The following is a 16,211-nucleotide window of genomic DNA, read 5'->3' as shown; positions in this document are numbered from 1 at the left end:
AAAGAGGAAGAAGGATTCAAAGAAGAAGAAGACAGGATAAACAGAAGAAGTTGGAGAGAAGAAGGAGAACAAAAAACAATGCCAACCAACAAACCTTTTTTATTCCTTTCAACCTTCACATCCCTTTTCGTGACCTGTTCCTTTAGATTTATTTCTGTCTTTTTCACTGTGTTGTTACATTCCCTATGTATTTCATATATCCTCTCGGCTCTTTAAAATCCTCGAAGTTCAAGTTGTTTATTTGTGTTGATGTGTTTTCCCTTCAATAAAAATAAGGGAAATTTCTCAGATGCCATATCGCCCCGAGGCCAGTATCTCAGTCAAGCGAATTGATTTTCTTCAACGGTCTCCTCCACCTGTATACCATTAGATAGGATGAAATGTACGTATGTACGCATATCATACACACAATTACATGTTTATCTATTCTAGGTAAACTCTCTTTTTTTTCTGTTTCGATGTGAACATTGCTGATTTTGTTATCAATGACTTCATTTGCACAAGTGGCGAAATTTAAGCAAACTGAACATATTAAAATTGAAACTGATTACTGATCTGGGAAAAGATCTTTAAAGGTAGGGAATCCCATTTGCATGCCTTAAATGAAGAGTTGTATAAACACAGTGGTATGTTGAAGAGAGTATCATTTTAGAAACTCTCATAAAGCATTGAAAGTGGAAGGTAACATTTAGTACATTTTTATTGACCGTTAGATTTTGAATTGAATTCTTTTCGGGGCTCACCGTAAATTCCAGTACATTACTAGGCTACCTTTGCAGACCCATGCACTGCATGTGTGTCCATCATGTATATTTTGTGAATAAAGTTCATCAAAACTTACAAACATTTCTATATGCATTCTTGCCACACACTCTATATGTTATTACATCAGCTCTTATACTTTTAGATTTGTGTTTATAGATAAAAAATACAGAAGACTGCAACAAAATGGCTTAAGTGTGGCTGACACACAGAACTACTGAGTAGTTGAGTTTTGTGCATTATTCAAATTGTAGATAACTGTTGACTTCCAAATTTCTAAGCAGTGGCCTAAACAAGTCCCCTGAGGTTCATATTTAATGTTTTGCTGCATTTTGGGAGTTCTGTAAAAGGTATCCCCTACCTTTAAAGATCTGAAAAGAGGCCACAGCATCACATGAACTTGTCAAAGGTAAATGGGTGTTAATGAAGTTTCCGAGAGATTATCGCCGCTGCTCAACTCGATGTCGCGAAAGCGGCTCAGCTGCACCTGTCATTCCCCACCCCTCCCCAACCAATCCCTCCCTCTTCCCCCCTACTCCCTGTATCCTTGAGACTACAGAGCCGTAAAGACCAAGGCAACGGGAAAAGAGTAACGAAGTGGTGCTGAAAGAAGTACCTCTAGGTTCCTGAGGTCGACGACATCGGACCCATCTGCTCCGCTTAACTCATTAGCCACTAATTTCGACTTGTTGGTATACACTCTCATTGGTGTTTTATGGCTGACAGATCTTAGAAGGGTTAAAAAGTCTATCATCTTGAACAGAATGTTGTGGAGGTCTTATTTTGGCGGACACGTTTAACGGTACGGAATGATTCTACTTGAAATAAACCTAACGACCTCGTAGCATATAATTAAACACGTCTCCCTCCGCCACAGATAGATAGAGAGAGAGAGAGAGTGAAAATTTCTGTATCGCGATCATGGAAATTAATTCACGTGATCTTCAACCACGTGCATTTTTTTTTCAACATGCCAGCCCAGAGCAATGCTAATAATGAAGAAAGATAGAATATTTGTAGGATCATCCATGTTCGACAGAATTTCCAATTCCATTTTCCACAGAATAATTATGAACATGTGTCTTAGACCGCTGTACTAATGCTCATAAATTGGATGATTTATTGATTCATTTTTCGCCTAGCAGACTTAGTAATGGACATGTCTTTTTACCTGTTAATTTTTTTAAAAGATTGGAATCTGGATTGGATTGTTCGGGTACTGTGTCTGACAAAAACGGCAATTTTTGCTTTTGTTTTTTGTTTATTTTCATTTCTATTTCTATTTTTTGATTACCACGGAAATATATGAGCAAATGTGTCTGTCGAGTTGTATCTTCTGGCTGAAAGTATAATTCCGTCCCTCGTGTTCAGATAGATAGATAGATAGATAGATAGATAGATAGATAGATAGATAGATAGATAGAATGAAACGGCCGGAAATGGTTTATATGACTTGTATCATTAAAATCAAACCTCGTGTTCAATGAGAAAGTTGCTGGATTTCAAATTTTAAAAAACAAACAAACAAACACCTAAATTAATCATACGAGTCACAACCACACACTATGCAAATCAGATAATGGACTGATGTCATCGCATCACATGTTTTAAAATGACCTGCATAGAAATATTTATTAGACTTCCTTTTATGAATGGCGTTTAGAAAAGGAACAACAAACACAGTCGCATCATTGTCATTGTCTTGTTATATAGCAATGATAATGATGATCCACCACCACCATCATCATCATCATCATCATCATCATCATCATCATCATCATCACCATCACCATCACCATCACCATCATCATCGTCATCATCATCATCATCATCATCATCATCATCATCATCATCACCATCACCATCACCATCACCATCATCATCGTCTTCATCATCATCACCATCATCATCAAGAGAGAAAACGATTTTAAATGTTAACACATCGACAAGTGAAACACAATATCAAATCCAAATCGAATTTCATGAATTTGAATAATTACGCAGTGCCCGCTGCATGCTATAAGGATTGAACGAACACTTGCTGTCGGGCGAAAGCTCGGTGGTCTAGTGGAGATGACGCCTGTCCGGTGATCAGGAGGTCGTGGGTTCGAATCCCGCTCGATTATGTACGCCTGTGCTTTTTTTTTATCATGGCTACTACTAAAACACTGATCAATTCAGAGCTTATTTACGTCGATGCAGGGCAATTTGTCAATCAGTTGCAATATCAAATCCTTTTGATAATAAAATGTACATTTTGTGCACGTAATATTTTGAATAGTGAAATACAGTCACGCTATGAAGTACACTTTCTTCGGCCTGTTCATCAATTTTCTAGTTGCTCTATTTGAGTATAACCTAAGCACTTGTCTTCACATCCTTATATATATATATATATATATATATATATATATATATATATATATATATATCTGAGAACAATTTGACCCATAATTTCCATATTATTTTAGGCATTTTCCGCCCGCATACAAGTCTTGACGCTGATTGTAGAAAATGAAGCGTGTCATATTTTTTTTCAATAAAAAAAAAATCATAAAACTTTCCAAGACCATGCACACACAGGAAGACACTACACTGTATTAAAGTATCAATAGTACATTTTAAACAAATCATCTGACTTATCATGCAGGACAACGTCTTAGGTCTGTATGACATTCCATTCTTTCTCGTGTGCTCATTAACCTGTAAGATGATGGTGAAAGGCAATGGTGTCAGAGAAATATTGTGCCGCTGAAACAACTCCATCCTTGCAGCTGATGTGTACTTAATTGAAACAAAGAACCACTGACACTATAGACTATTGAGAGGGTTATCAGAAATTGTGTCACAGCGATTGCAAAACGAACAGCCGGAAGCAACGAACAACTTTCAGCGGTCACCGCTTTTAGAGCTAGCTTTTGCCTATGTAGTTTGTTTTGTCGACTCTTGGTTTGGTTTTATTAGGTGAATTGATTTGTTTGTAGGCGTGGAAATATCAGCACAAGTTCGATTTGATTTTGACAGGCTGAAGTAAACAATACTTCTGACAACCGCTGAGGCTGCAACCAAGACAAAATAAGGTTTATTGCACAACTTGTTTTTTTTTTCTTAAAATACGAACACACCCAAGATCAGTAAAGGCAAAACATGTACTATTTCTCAGTACGGCGTAGTCTTTAGACCTTTTTGCTCCTTTCAAGTAAAAAAGCTGTTGTGCTCAAGATTTCATGATTTTATTTCTGTATCTTAAACACTACTTAGGGGAAAGAACATTTCTTAAGAGGAGCTGGGATCTGCGGGGATTGGAAAGGATCATTATAAGGCGAATAAAAGAATCACTTGCTAATATCAATTCCCCAACATTGTTTGATAATTCGTATGAACTTTAACAGATATCATCCGCATGTTTCCGCAATTATGTTGTTTGAGCCATTGTGCGTGGTACTAGTAGCCTGATGTATAGTAGCTTCAAAACTTGTCCTCTGGCGCTAATGGGAAAATGTCATGGCAACCATCAAAAGGCCCAACGGTATTTTCCATGAACGATGATTTTTTTTTAAAAAACTCTATACGATCCCTAAAATGTCATGCCCAAACCATACAATCTCCAATCTGTTGTGAATCCAAGTAGCTGGCTAGTAATATCACTGTTTTGTTTTCCTGGTGATTACGCAGGTATGTTTTGATTCATTTTCTAATTTCATCTCTCAAATGTGCTCACGCTGTGAAATGCATTGATCGGTAACAGCCGAAAGATATTCTTCCCTCTAGGTCTATACGAAACTAGAAATGAGAAGGAGTTGGACAAAGTTAACTCAAAACAGGTGGAGACAAAAGACAGAGGGGGGGGGGGGGGAGAAATAGACAGACGTCTATAGAAACTGTAAGATTATCACTCGCATCGCTGTATTCATTTTTTCAGTTGTATAATACAAAACTTTCTAATTGAATAAGTCAGATAGGAATAGAAAACACCCTAGTATTTTCAAGTGGAAAAATGATAGTGAATAAAAAAGATGGTGTACCCGCTAAAGGAAATTTTGTAATTTTTTATGTGGATATTTTTAGACAATCATGGAAAAGAATTGTTACTGCTTTAGGAGCCACCAATCAGTTCGCTTTATTGAATGAGAAGCGCAATTAAGTTTCTGTTTCCTTCATCAGACGTTTCTGGATTGTCTAATAAAAGGATGATGCCTTCTCATGTTCCCTTATACATCAGTATAGATCACATCATTTATATAGTTTAAATAGATAATGAGCTCCCTCAAAGTTGTAGGCAAAATATCTAACGGGTGGAAGGGGTTACGCCCATATAAGTGTAAGATGGTACAATATCTTTCTTACTCCAAAGGTTTGGATGATGTTATGAAGCATTAAGTGTACGAATAAATATATCACACCCAGTGACGTAGCTTGCCAACCGCACTTTATTTCCAAGCTTTGCGCCTGAGGCCTTCTTCGCTGCTGTTCATGTGATATTATGACAAACAAACAAGATATGTTAAGTGCAATTCACAACAAAATTTATTATGAATAGTGTATGGATAGTATACAATATATGTATATATATACATATATATGAATAGAACCGGCTAAAAATATACGGAGCGATAAAGAATGCAATTAAAATGTGAGATTATAGAATTTCCTTCGGTTATGAATTATTTACTTTAAGCCTATACTGATGTATATTGTGGGAATTGGTCAAGTGTATTTGGAAATAAAACAAGGTTGGCAAACTACGTAACTGGATTTGATCACCCCTCCCCCCCCCCCCTCTCTCTCTTTCTCTCTGTATATATATATATATATATACATATATATATATATATATATATATATATATATATATATATATATATATATATGTGTGTGTGTGTGTGTGTGTGTGTGTGTGTTATATACTATCAAGAAGGTACAGATAATGCGCAAATGCTAATACTTCGAAATATGATTATGAAAATGATGATATATAATGCTAATGATAATATTCATAATAATAATAATAATAATAATAATAATAATAATAATAATAATAATAATAATAATAATAATAATAATAATAATAATAATAATAATAATAATAATAATAATAATAATAATAATAATAATAATGATAATACCAAACCAATAATTATAAGATGATAATGGACTCATATGAAGCCCTCATTCTACCTGAGGACATTACTCACTGTGGGTTGTGAGAAAACTAGAAAATTAATAGGATATGGCACGTTCCAACGTAGTACCATAAAACATAGAAATTATATACTACGGACACCCACCACCATTATGTTTGATCCGAGGTATACGTAGGCCCTAATGTATATAGGATCTGTGAGTTAAATGAGATTTCGTGATATCACAAGCATGGCTCGTAAAAAATTAAGGATATCTTGAAAGTAAGTAGGGGCTAGTCTGTGTATAAAAAAATGTACGGTATATAGGATAATTACGATAATATTCAAAGTAATGCGTTTATAAACAGGGAGCAATGCACAGTGGAGGGACAGAAGTATTGGCCTAATATGATCTTTGTCACGTGACCAGTCCACCACATGCTTGAGGACAGTGTCTCCGAAACGCGAGGCCATTGTCATGTACAGGCTGGATTGTTATGCCACAATCACTAGCCATCAGAAGGCGCGCTCTTTCTTTTTTCTTGCGCGCGCGCATCGATGACCCAAACTTCTCGATCCAAAAATCGAGAAGTTTGGCTGCCAGGTGACCGCACGACAAAAAATCGCGATGACTTCGCGATCTTAAACTTCTCGATTTTTTGCCAGTCTGACCGCGCCTATGCAATTCAAAGGGGTATCAAAAATTTATTTGATGAAAATCGGTTTTGGAATGGCTGAGATATCCAAAAACAAGGTGAAACAAAGAGATCCTAATAAAAGGCGTGGCCTGTCGCCTTTTATTATTATCATCACTCTTCTCTTTTTTTTTTTATAGATATCTCAGCCATTTGAAAACCGATTTTCATCAAATAAACGTTGAATCCTTCTTAAAATTGAATGCTCTTTCATATTTCATAAGAGGTTTCTCATTATCTCACTTAGGTATGTTATAAACATGAATCCCCACCTCACCCAGTACTGTTAACGAGCAATCCTGGGGCCCGTTGCATAAAACTCCAACCGGATTTTTTTCCGGTTGGAATCACAAAATTCCGGTTGGAAGCTCCCAACCAGAGTTTTTATGCAACGGATTTTACATTCTTAAGTTAGCAACCTTAAAAAATTCAGGTTGGGCAAATCCCAACCTGAATTTTTTAAGGTTGCGAAAAAAGTTTTATGCAACGGGACCCAGGTGTGAAGTGCATTTTCATCAACCAGGGGAAAAACGATCAGCTATGTGTGTGTGTGTGTGTGTGTGTGTGTGTGTGTGTGTGTGTGTGTGTTACTTTCAGGTGCAGTAAAGACAATGACTGCAGCTTACAATAAATCTCGGAAAAATTCGGCCCCCAAGGAAATATCAACAGCTGGGTACATTAATGAGCGAAAAATAATAGGTGATTTGTCAATTCAAAAGCCATGTACATTGCACATCGGAGTGGTAAAACAAAGTCTGATAAAAGGAATTGTATCTCATTGCACCCGTGTTGGTTATGATGGATAACCATGGATATGTTTGGTTCGGTTATGTATAAATAAGATAAAAACTTCTTTTTTTTACAGTAAAAATTGTCACAACGTCTATGATGCAGTTATCTACTACAGCATGAAAAAAATATGACTGGACATAAGTCAAGAGAAAAATACAATGACAAAGTCAATTGATTAATCCCATTGTGAGGTACTAGAATCTGGCATCTGATGAAAATAATGGAGGGAAACCATGTACAATGTATGTATCACACACTAAAAGAGATAAAACTTACGATATTTGCAAATAAAAAGTCACTCTTGATAATACATAGGAATACAGAAAATACCACGCATATTAAATCTGCGCCGTGACAAGCGTCAGCATTAACCATAGTAGATAAGCGTCTTTGATTATACGCGCTCATGTAAAGATGTGATACGCGCTTGTATCATAACATAACCACGGCCGATTATCCACACAGTGTTCATAGCGCACATTTTGTACTTTGAATCATTTTCATATTGCTTGCATACACTATCATCTAAAGTTTACCATAAATTTTGAAGTAGAATTCCTCCTGACCATCGAACTAATGGCGGAATACGAGGATTATGACGTCAGCTCACCGGGTCCAAATTCCAGCCTTACGATGGAAGACCTTCGGAACAGGGTCTCATACCTGGTGCAAAATCTCGGCCAAGCCAGGGACATGGTCGCCGAGACTGCTTCGGACATGAACGTCATCTTGGACCGCTTAGACGGGGTAGCAAACGAGATGAAAAGGTTCAAATGTGAGGTAAGATTTTTATAATAATATATCACCAACACAGAAAAGGCCCATAACCTTAATTCACTCGAGTCGTAAACAAAGAAAGAGACCGAGAAATACGCCTTGGTTTGGGGCTTAACTTTAAGGGTCAAAGTCCTAACTTTACTTCCAGCAATCATGCACTTCATGTCATTTTGTTTCTTTTGTTTCTTTGTTTTTGTTGGTATGTTCCTACGCTCCTTTCTATCCTATAATAGAGTCTATACGATGCCCGTTTATCCACCAGGGTTTACCATCTAGTATCTACCGTAGATTAGCATTCATTGTGACTTTTTGAAATATTTTCTCCTTTTACTACTTTAATGATTGTTTTTGTTTTTGTTTTTGTTTTTTTGTCTTTGGTGGGAAGGGGGATAGTACTGGTATTATATTAGTCATACCGAAAATGGAAGTGAACATTGATGTTGCAAATGCAGCACTGAAGAGGGGGGGGGGGGGCGGCGGCGGGGCTGGGGTTTATCGAATATAAATTTCGTGTGTTTGCAAACTGCGATGAACATAAAATTCATACAGGGGTTCTGATTGATTAAAAAAAAAATCGTTACGAAACCAAATTGGGTTTTTATTTAATTCGCCAACAGCTCAAGGAAACGAGAGAAAAGCGAGAAAAACAGAAAGCCAAGATGGATCAGGAGCTGGACAATCAGACAGAGAGGGCGTTGTCGCAATTTCTTCGCGAGAATCTCCGCTCTTCCACTCCACGGGAGGACCTCTGTCTGTATCGCAAGATCCGCAAATCGTACCCGGTGTTGGAGCAACTCGGGACGCGGTCAGCTCTGACACAGACGGACTACGAAAAGGACGTCATATTCCTACTGTGACGTCAGACTGCGCACCTAAACTTTTTGTAATATATTTCGGCTGGGAAGGGAATACAATGATAAGTATAAACTGCGAATGAATTCAAGTTTTGTATGAAGATAGCATATCAAATTGTTGAGTAGAATCAGCGGATTTCGGCGGATAACGGCTGGAAATTCACATTACATGTTTCCTGCAATTTTCAGAGTTCTAGGAGCCTGCATCAGAACACACACACACACACGCACACACACACCCACACACACACACACACAAAACAACGGAGTAGGCCTGTATCAAAAGCAGACAGCACTACGGTTTAAAAAGAGCTCATACCTGTACCATATGCCAAGCAAGTGTATGGAATTTCTACGGCACGAGGCAAGTGATGTGACTATAAGAATATGAAAGTTATGTCTTTGAAAATGCAGCTCAAATACATAATGAGCAACAAGTCAGCGAAGTATCGCATTGTATAATATGAAGAGACAAGTGACTAGATTTCGAATTTTGGAAATTCCATGCACCTTTTTTTCCCCGTATACCCATCAAATGGACTGAATTTTTCACATACAGTGCAGTGAACAAAAATTTCCAATAACAGGGATCTGTGATCACCTGTGGTAAATCAAGATAATGCCGAGAATTTTTAATCATGAGCAAACCTGCAGATAAACCCCTCAGTTGCATAGAAGTAAACATAAAATCATGTATAGCAGGGAGTTATGTTATCTGTTACCAATGCGGACAGTGGTATACGTTGTACAGTATATCCATTAAGTTGTATTATATGTAGTCTCGAGTAGATGAATAATCACATGCAGACAAGATCATGGAACTCGTGGTGGAATAAAAATGACACATTTCACAAATCTTGTTGATTTCTCTGATTTATTGTAGAATATTGATACATCTCAGCCAAAGCAATGTTGTAAGCAAATATACATAGAGACTGTTCAAAATTGTATACACACATGATTCTGCTGTAGTATCTTCATAAACCTGAGAAAATGTACATGTGCATCATTGAAGAAATATATAGCTATTACAACACATGAGCACACTGTTGAAGACTCACATTAGGATAGTACACTGCAAAAGTGATGATATACCACTCTGAACACACACACACATGGTTATATTTCAGAATATAATGAGTTTGGTGAAGACAATGGAATGAGTTACACAAAGGAATTAAAAGTGCATGGTCCCGGTGTTTTAGTCAAATGCGTACGCGGGCGCACGGCGCAAGTTTCCTATAGAGACCTTCACTATCGACTCCTCTTTGGTGCTTACGCTTTGGCCCACTTCCCCGAGTCCGAAGAAGTCCGATTCACTGTAGTCAGTGGTCCGATCACAGTTCGGCTCATGATTCGGGGGATGACAGCTTTAGCAAACTTTTTTGTGATGTCATAATAACAAGCACATATGCACGCACCCTGGCATTGCTACAGACTGCGCGATGCGCAAAGAAGACAACGAAGGCAACGTTACTTAGCAACACCTACGCATTTTACTCTTGATGACAGCTCAACTTCGGTAATCTTCGTATCAATGCTAACGGTGATCGGCAGTATCATCAACAGCGCCATCTACACTAGCAGGACTATGCACCTTTAAGTTGTGGGGGGGGGGGGGAGCAAGAAAAGAGAGAACAAAGAATACTAATATCATGATTACAAACTTGAATGATGTGGCACAATAATGCAGAAGATAGTCTATAACACAGATTGTTCTTGTTCAAGATCCTGTTTACCTTTGGGAGCAGTAATTTTAAAAAAACGTTCAAGATATTACATTTGATGCATATGTGTAGATCTGTTGTATCACAGAACATCCTACCATATAAAATTTTTGCAATAAAGCCTGTAATATACGGATATATTAGTATTTTTCTCATTAAACTCTAACTGTAGACGGTTTAGTCTGGAAATATTTTTATTATAACTATTGTTCACATTTTTTGTTTGTTTTTGTATTTAACAATGCTTAACATCGATTACAGTATACAGATTGAAATTTTGACAGTGGTTATTTCTATTCCCAACTCACATTTTAGATATACATAAAGCACTAATGCTGGATTTTTGTTTCTTCTGCAAATGGTAAATTATGCCTTTAAAGTACTGTCTATGAGAGAAAACACACAAGGGGACAACAGATACAGAGATGCTAATATATGGGTAGAGATGAGAGACACACAAACAGAGTCACACACAGACAGACAAAACTGGAGATGCGTTTATACAGCTGGAATGAAAACTTTGAACGAGAGATGAGAGAAATAGTAGTAACATTTGCAGTTAGCAGATTTAACAGAAAGTTTCTTCACAAAACAAATTAAAAAGTTATGTTTGTTTCTTGCATTCAGTACCTTGTTGTAACAATAATGGCACACATCGCCGATAACTTTTCAAGGCAGTAGACAGTACAAAATAAAAAAGGTAGCACATGGAAGACAAAGTGTCATATCTGCTGTTTGTGGCCATTAAAAAATGCAACTGTTTATGCATACTTTCTTCCCCTCTGGATCTGCTAAAAATTCCTTTTCATAAGGCTTTAAGAAACATGAAGGGTGATTTTTTTTTTTTTTTTAATCTCCATAAACTGAGAGAGTTGTGTTGGTTAAAATTTGATCATCTTTCTCTTATACAAAATAAGATCATCATCATCATCATCAGTATTGTCATCTCAAGAAATAAACAACAACAATTCATTGGAAATTGGGAAAGTTTATCAATAAGTGGAGAGAGAAAAGGCTACAATGCCTAAAGATAATAATGAAGTATGGTATGAATACAGTTATTAAAATGGAATGTGAAATAAAAGCGCCTAAAACAGCATCACTTCATTCAATCACAAGAAAAGGTCTACTTTTGTAGCTACTCAAGTGGGATGAAGACATGCAAAATTTTACAAAGTGCATCAAACAATATTTCAATATCTATCAGTTGTGTAGGTTAGGAATGCAAGGTTGAGCTGTCAATCATATGTTTGTTTCATCCCTCTCTATAAACTTGCCACATTTTTTTTTTATACCTGTAAAATTTAAGATGCAAATTACCAGCATGTACATAATAACGAAACACACTCAGATGCCAATTCTTTGGTCATTTGTTGATAGTAGACACTTGTGCAAATGAGCTTTTCTTTGAAAAAGAAAGAAAGAAAGAAACAAACACTGAGCAGCATTCTTTCTTTGTTAATCAAAACATGACTGGAATATCTATTATTCACAAGCAAAAACGTTGGGACCTACATTAATACAATGTACGTTCATTTCATTTTGGTCCCTGTGTTTTGTATTGTTTTCTACCTCCGTGGCAATGTTTTTGCTGGCATTGGTTTGTTTGTCTGTCTGCTTCAGGATGCAAAATAACTCAAAAAGTCATGCACGGATTTGGTGAAACTTACAGATTCAGGATACTCTCTTTAAAAATGTTATTGAAGGATTATTGTTGGCAAACAGGGCAACAAATTAGGGACTTCGAGCTGTGCATATTTGAGGTGTGCATACTGCACTGAGTGCACGCTCAAGGTGCAGCGTGCAGTAAGCTGCAGATGAGGCAGATACTAAAAATGAGACACTATATAAAGGCTTCTTTATTAATGGGAATTATGGGCAATTTTCAGCACCTGTGTACAGGTGGAAATGAGTTGCTAGGCAGAGGTCTGTGCTTTCTGAGTGCATTTCAAGTTTTAAATACACATTGTATATATTATCATCAAAGCTCTGAAGACCACAAAGATAGTTGAAAGCAATGTCTGCTTGTGTAGTAGTATGTGCACTTCCAGCACATTTAGTGACAATCATATTGAATCATACTGCATCATCTTTCTTCCAATCTGTCTTTGGTATTTTTCTTAGTCACATGCATCATTTTGAAATTCAAACATTGGTTTATAAAGACACAATGCCTATCATTCTCTATTCTAATTATGATAACCACAATGGGTGATTTCAAGTTCGGTGCTAGTGCTAGTGCTAGTGCTAGTGCTAGCCCCCGTATAACAACACTAAATCGACCTCCAACACCGACGGTCAGATTAACGAGGCGATACCGATCAAAATTATAGATCACTAGCACTAGGTGTTGGAATCACAGCACCGCCAGCTCCGCGGGAATTGCGCGATGAAAAAAGTGGTGGCACTTAGTTAAAGTCAAATACAAAAAGATTTAACCATAACTGCTTAGTTTTAGACACGTAACGAGGAAGACTGATTAAAATGCCACAAATGTTACCCCTTCTTGAAAACACAATTATCTTTATTTTGCTCCCGGGCTCAGATTTCTATGGCCATGTCTGTAGTGTTCGTGTTCTTTACGTGGGCGACCATTGCATTAGCATAGACTTTGCATGTAAAACGTGCATCTCTTATGGAAGTGAATACGGGTCTCGCACGGCAACACTAACACCAGCACCGAACTTGAAATGAAGAAAATGATAATCCCTAGGGGCTAGTGTTAGTCAATTGGGAAAAAGCATGTAAATCGCTAACACAGACGGCGGAGCTCGGTTCAGCAGACGACATTCAACACCGAGCCCAGCACCAGCAACCAGAAATACGTCATAATTTTTGAGGTCAACTCCCAACACCGACGTGATTTCAAGTTCGGTTTTATCGCCGGTGCTAGTGCTGAGATAGCACTAGCACTAGCACTAGCACCGAACTTGAAATCACACAATGCATCCCGAGGTAATTGGCTAAAAAAACAAAACAAAACAAAACAAAAACCAACCAAATATAAATGGGAGGATTTAGCTACGGGGTTTCACCATCTATGATCTATTTGGCATTCAAAAACAATGTAAATTACTTGACTCACTTAAAACAAGCAATAACATTGAGGTTGATCAGTGGGAATAGGTCTAACGTGCAAGGAGACAAGAGGAAATGCAAACATTTTGAAATGACTGACACAATGCCCTTTCCTATTATAACACAATGCCCTTTCCTATTATATACTTATCAAAACTTATTAAGGATATTTCAGTTGCCATGACATCATCTTTCATCTTCTCATGGTGGTAAAAATAATCACAACTGATATGGTGCATGGTTTTGAATTACCTTTCAGCCAATGTTATCATATATCACATATTCATTAACAGGAAAGCAAAGCTCTGCCAGAAGACATGTATACATTAACTTTGGTGCCACGATGTCATGGAGGTCATTTGCTGACATACCACGACATCAAAACTTACAGCTGACTAATGCTTGGAATATATCGAAATGAGTTTGCTACAAGCAAACGTTTGAAGGCATTTAAAAAAATTTGGCTTGTTTGATCATTTGCTTGTGTTTACGCATGACATGTGCTTTTAACAACAAAAATAACGTATCATACAAAGTAATATTTCTAATGAATACTTTCAGTCATGATACACTGTATTATAACATTCCTACGAAATATGGTACTACAGCTTGATCTCAAATCTGCTCAATCGATCAGATATAACATGGAATGTACAACAAGATGGATACACAGCATAAAGATACTCTTTGGTACTCAAGGTGAAAAAGTCAATATATTATATTGGCTTAAAAAATTACAGCCATGATAGTAACAATGTCTTTGATATGCCAGTCTGTTTATCAGCAAAGTTTCAATACATAGCAGCAGTGATTTCTACTACAATGACAATAACTGGATTTTTGTCCATGATGGCTTTTCCATGAGGTGTTGTTTCACATCCACACAATCTGTAACTTCCTCTATAAACTGAATGAATTGATTCTTAAGCACTTATGATAGCATAACATCGCATTCCGTACCTTAGGACAGTACTTATACAAAATACTGTCAACTACAATATTTTAGTGCCCTGATGAAAAATAAACCCCTAATACCCATGTAACAGGGCGCATTGATATATCAACATGAAGCCCGGACCTGAAACCATTTGAATATTGTAAAAGTGGAAATTTTTGCGCATTTCGCGCACACAGAAACTAGCGCGAAAATAAAAGCATGTGAATGTTTTTGCTTGCCATATGTTCCGGTAGTTGATGTCTTGATTCCGCAGAATTCCACACATGAAATTCTTCTTACCCGGCGGAGAGTGAAAAATTAGTCGCGCGAAAATATCCACTTTTACAGTACAAGAAAAGTAAGTTTTTCCCAAGTTTGCCTGTGAGAAGTTAAAAATGCAGAAAGCTACATCCAACAGTGTAAACTTGTGAGCAACACAGAGATGCTACCACCTGGCCTGTCATTACTTCATCACGATCTCGGTGAGCGAGGGCGCCGAGATGTTCTTCTTGATCTTTCTCAGGCCAAGGTGGTCGGTATCCTCACTGGACGCTTCTATCAGGCGATGGCGGTGCAGCTTGCGCTTCCACTGCATGGCAAGCGCCTTTGCCTCCTGTTCGTCCGCGTCCGAATTTGGCTCTCCGCCATCACTGGACTGCAAGCCCTGGATGTCAGTGGCATGAAAAAAAAAAAAAAGAAGCTAAACATTGTAAATCTATTAACAGATGCACATGTGAGATATCATCAATATTTCAGTCTCACTTGATGTGATATTGCTATGTTATTCCTGAAGGCATAACTTCCCACTTTACTACACAACCAAAACATAATGTATCACATGTGCACATACCAGTAATATCTGAACACATAAACCCACATCAATTTTTCTGTGTAGAAAACACACACATACACACACAAACATAATAAATCAATCAATTTCACACTGCCATAGAGAACTATCTGTTCGACAGTACTCCCCAATTTGACAGTACTCCCCAATGAAGGGAAGGAGCGGAGTATCGTAAAGTTTGTTTACTTTGACACAGGCCGCCTCTGCTGCCTTCAGAGTCTTCACCACAGCACCCATGAGGTTCTCGGCGTTCTTTACCAGCATGGCGTTGGACGTGAGGTCATCCGGGGTCGCGGCCTTGACGCTGGCCAAGATGTTGAGCTGGGTGCTGAGGGCCGGTATGTGCTGAGATTCAGCGCGCAGCTCTTCTGCGAATCTGTCCAGTGGGTGGATGACATAAAAGTTTGGGTTCATTGCAAAGGTAACATTCCTGAGTGAAATTGTTGTTTAACTGCCATCTGTTTGAGCAAGGACAACTCACTCATCCCAATAATTAACAAATTTGATCTACCAAATAATGAATTAGATGTGATATATGTTTTCTTTCAAGATTTTTTTTTTTCTAGAAGGAATCCCTATATAAGTACTATTAGACTGGATTAAGCAGTTTGAATGA

The 16,211-nt window shown here is 37.5% G+C and overlaps 2 protein-coding genes across 2 annotated transcripts in view; one reads left to right on the top strand and one right to left on the bottom strand.

The window, feature by feature from the left end:
* The first annotated feature begins 7,834 nt into the window (after positions 1 to 7,834).
* LOC140241905 (uncharacterized) lies at positions 7,835 to 9,858 on the top strand. The gene is made up of 2 exons (XM_072321653.1): positions 7,835 to 8,152; positions 8,767 to 9,858. Exons 1-2 carry the CDS (start codon positions 7,949 to 7,951, stop codon positions 9,004 to 9,006), a joined length of 444 nt encoding a protein of 147 aa, XP_072177754.1. The 5' UTR covers positions 7,835 to 7,948; the 3' UTR covers positions 9,007 to 9,858.
* A 5,350-nt stretch (positions 9,859 to 15,208) lies between these two features.
* Positions 15,209 to 16,211, bottom strand: part of LOC140241464 (uncharacterized) — a 30,886-nt gene continuing 29,883 nt past the window's right edge. Inside the window, exons 28-29 of the mRNA XM_072321194.1 lie at positions 15,782 to 15,971; positions 15,209 to 15,409 (exon numbers count right to left, since the gene is read on the bottom strand). Coding sequence (XP_072177295.1) covers positions 15,209 to 15,409; positions 15,782 to 15,971 — 391 coding nt within the window. The remainder of the gene's footprint in view (positions 15,410 to 15,781; positions 15,972 to 16,211) is intronic.

Source organism: Diadema setosum, chromosome 18 (genome assembly GCF_964275005.1).
Source record: "Diadema setosum chromosome 18, eeDiaSeto1, whole genome shotgun sequence".
NCBI lineage: Eukaryota > Metazoa > Echinodermata > Echinoidea > Diadematoida > Diadematidae > Diadema > Diadema setosum.
This window is presented reverse-complemented; position numbering and strand designations above follow the sequence as displayed.

Coding starts and splice junctions, on each gene's coding strand:
- LOC140241905 (XM_072321653.1), top strand. CDS start 7,949: ATGGCGGAATACGAGGATTATGACGTCAGCTCACCGGGTCCAAATTCC. Junction 8,153..8,766: donor TGAAAAGGTTCAAATGTGAG/GTAAGATTTTTA, acceptor ATTCGCCAACAG/CTCAAGGAAACGAGAGAAAA.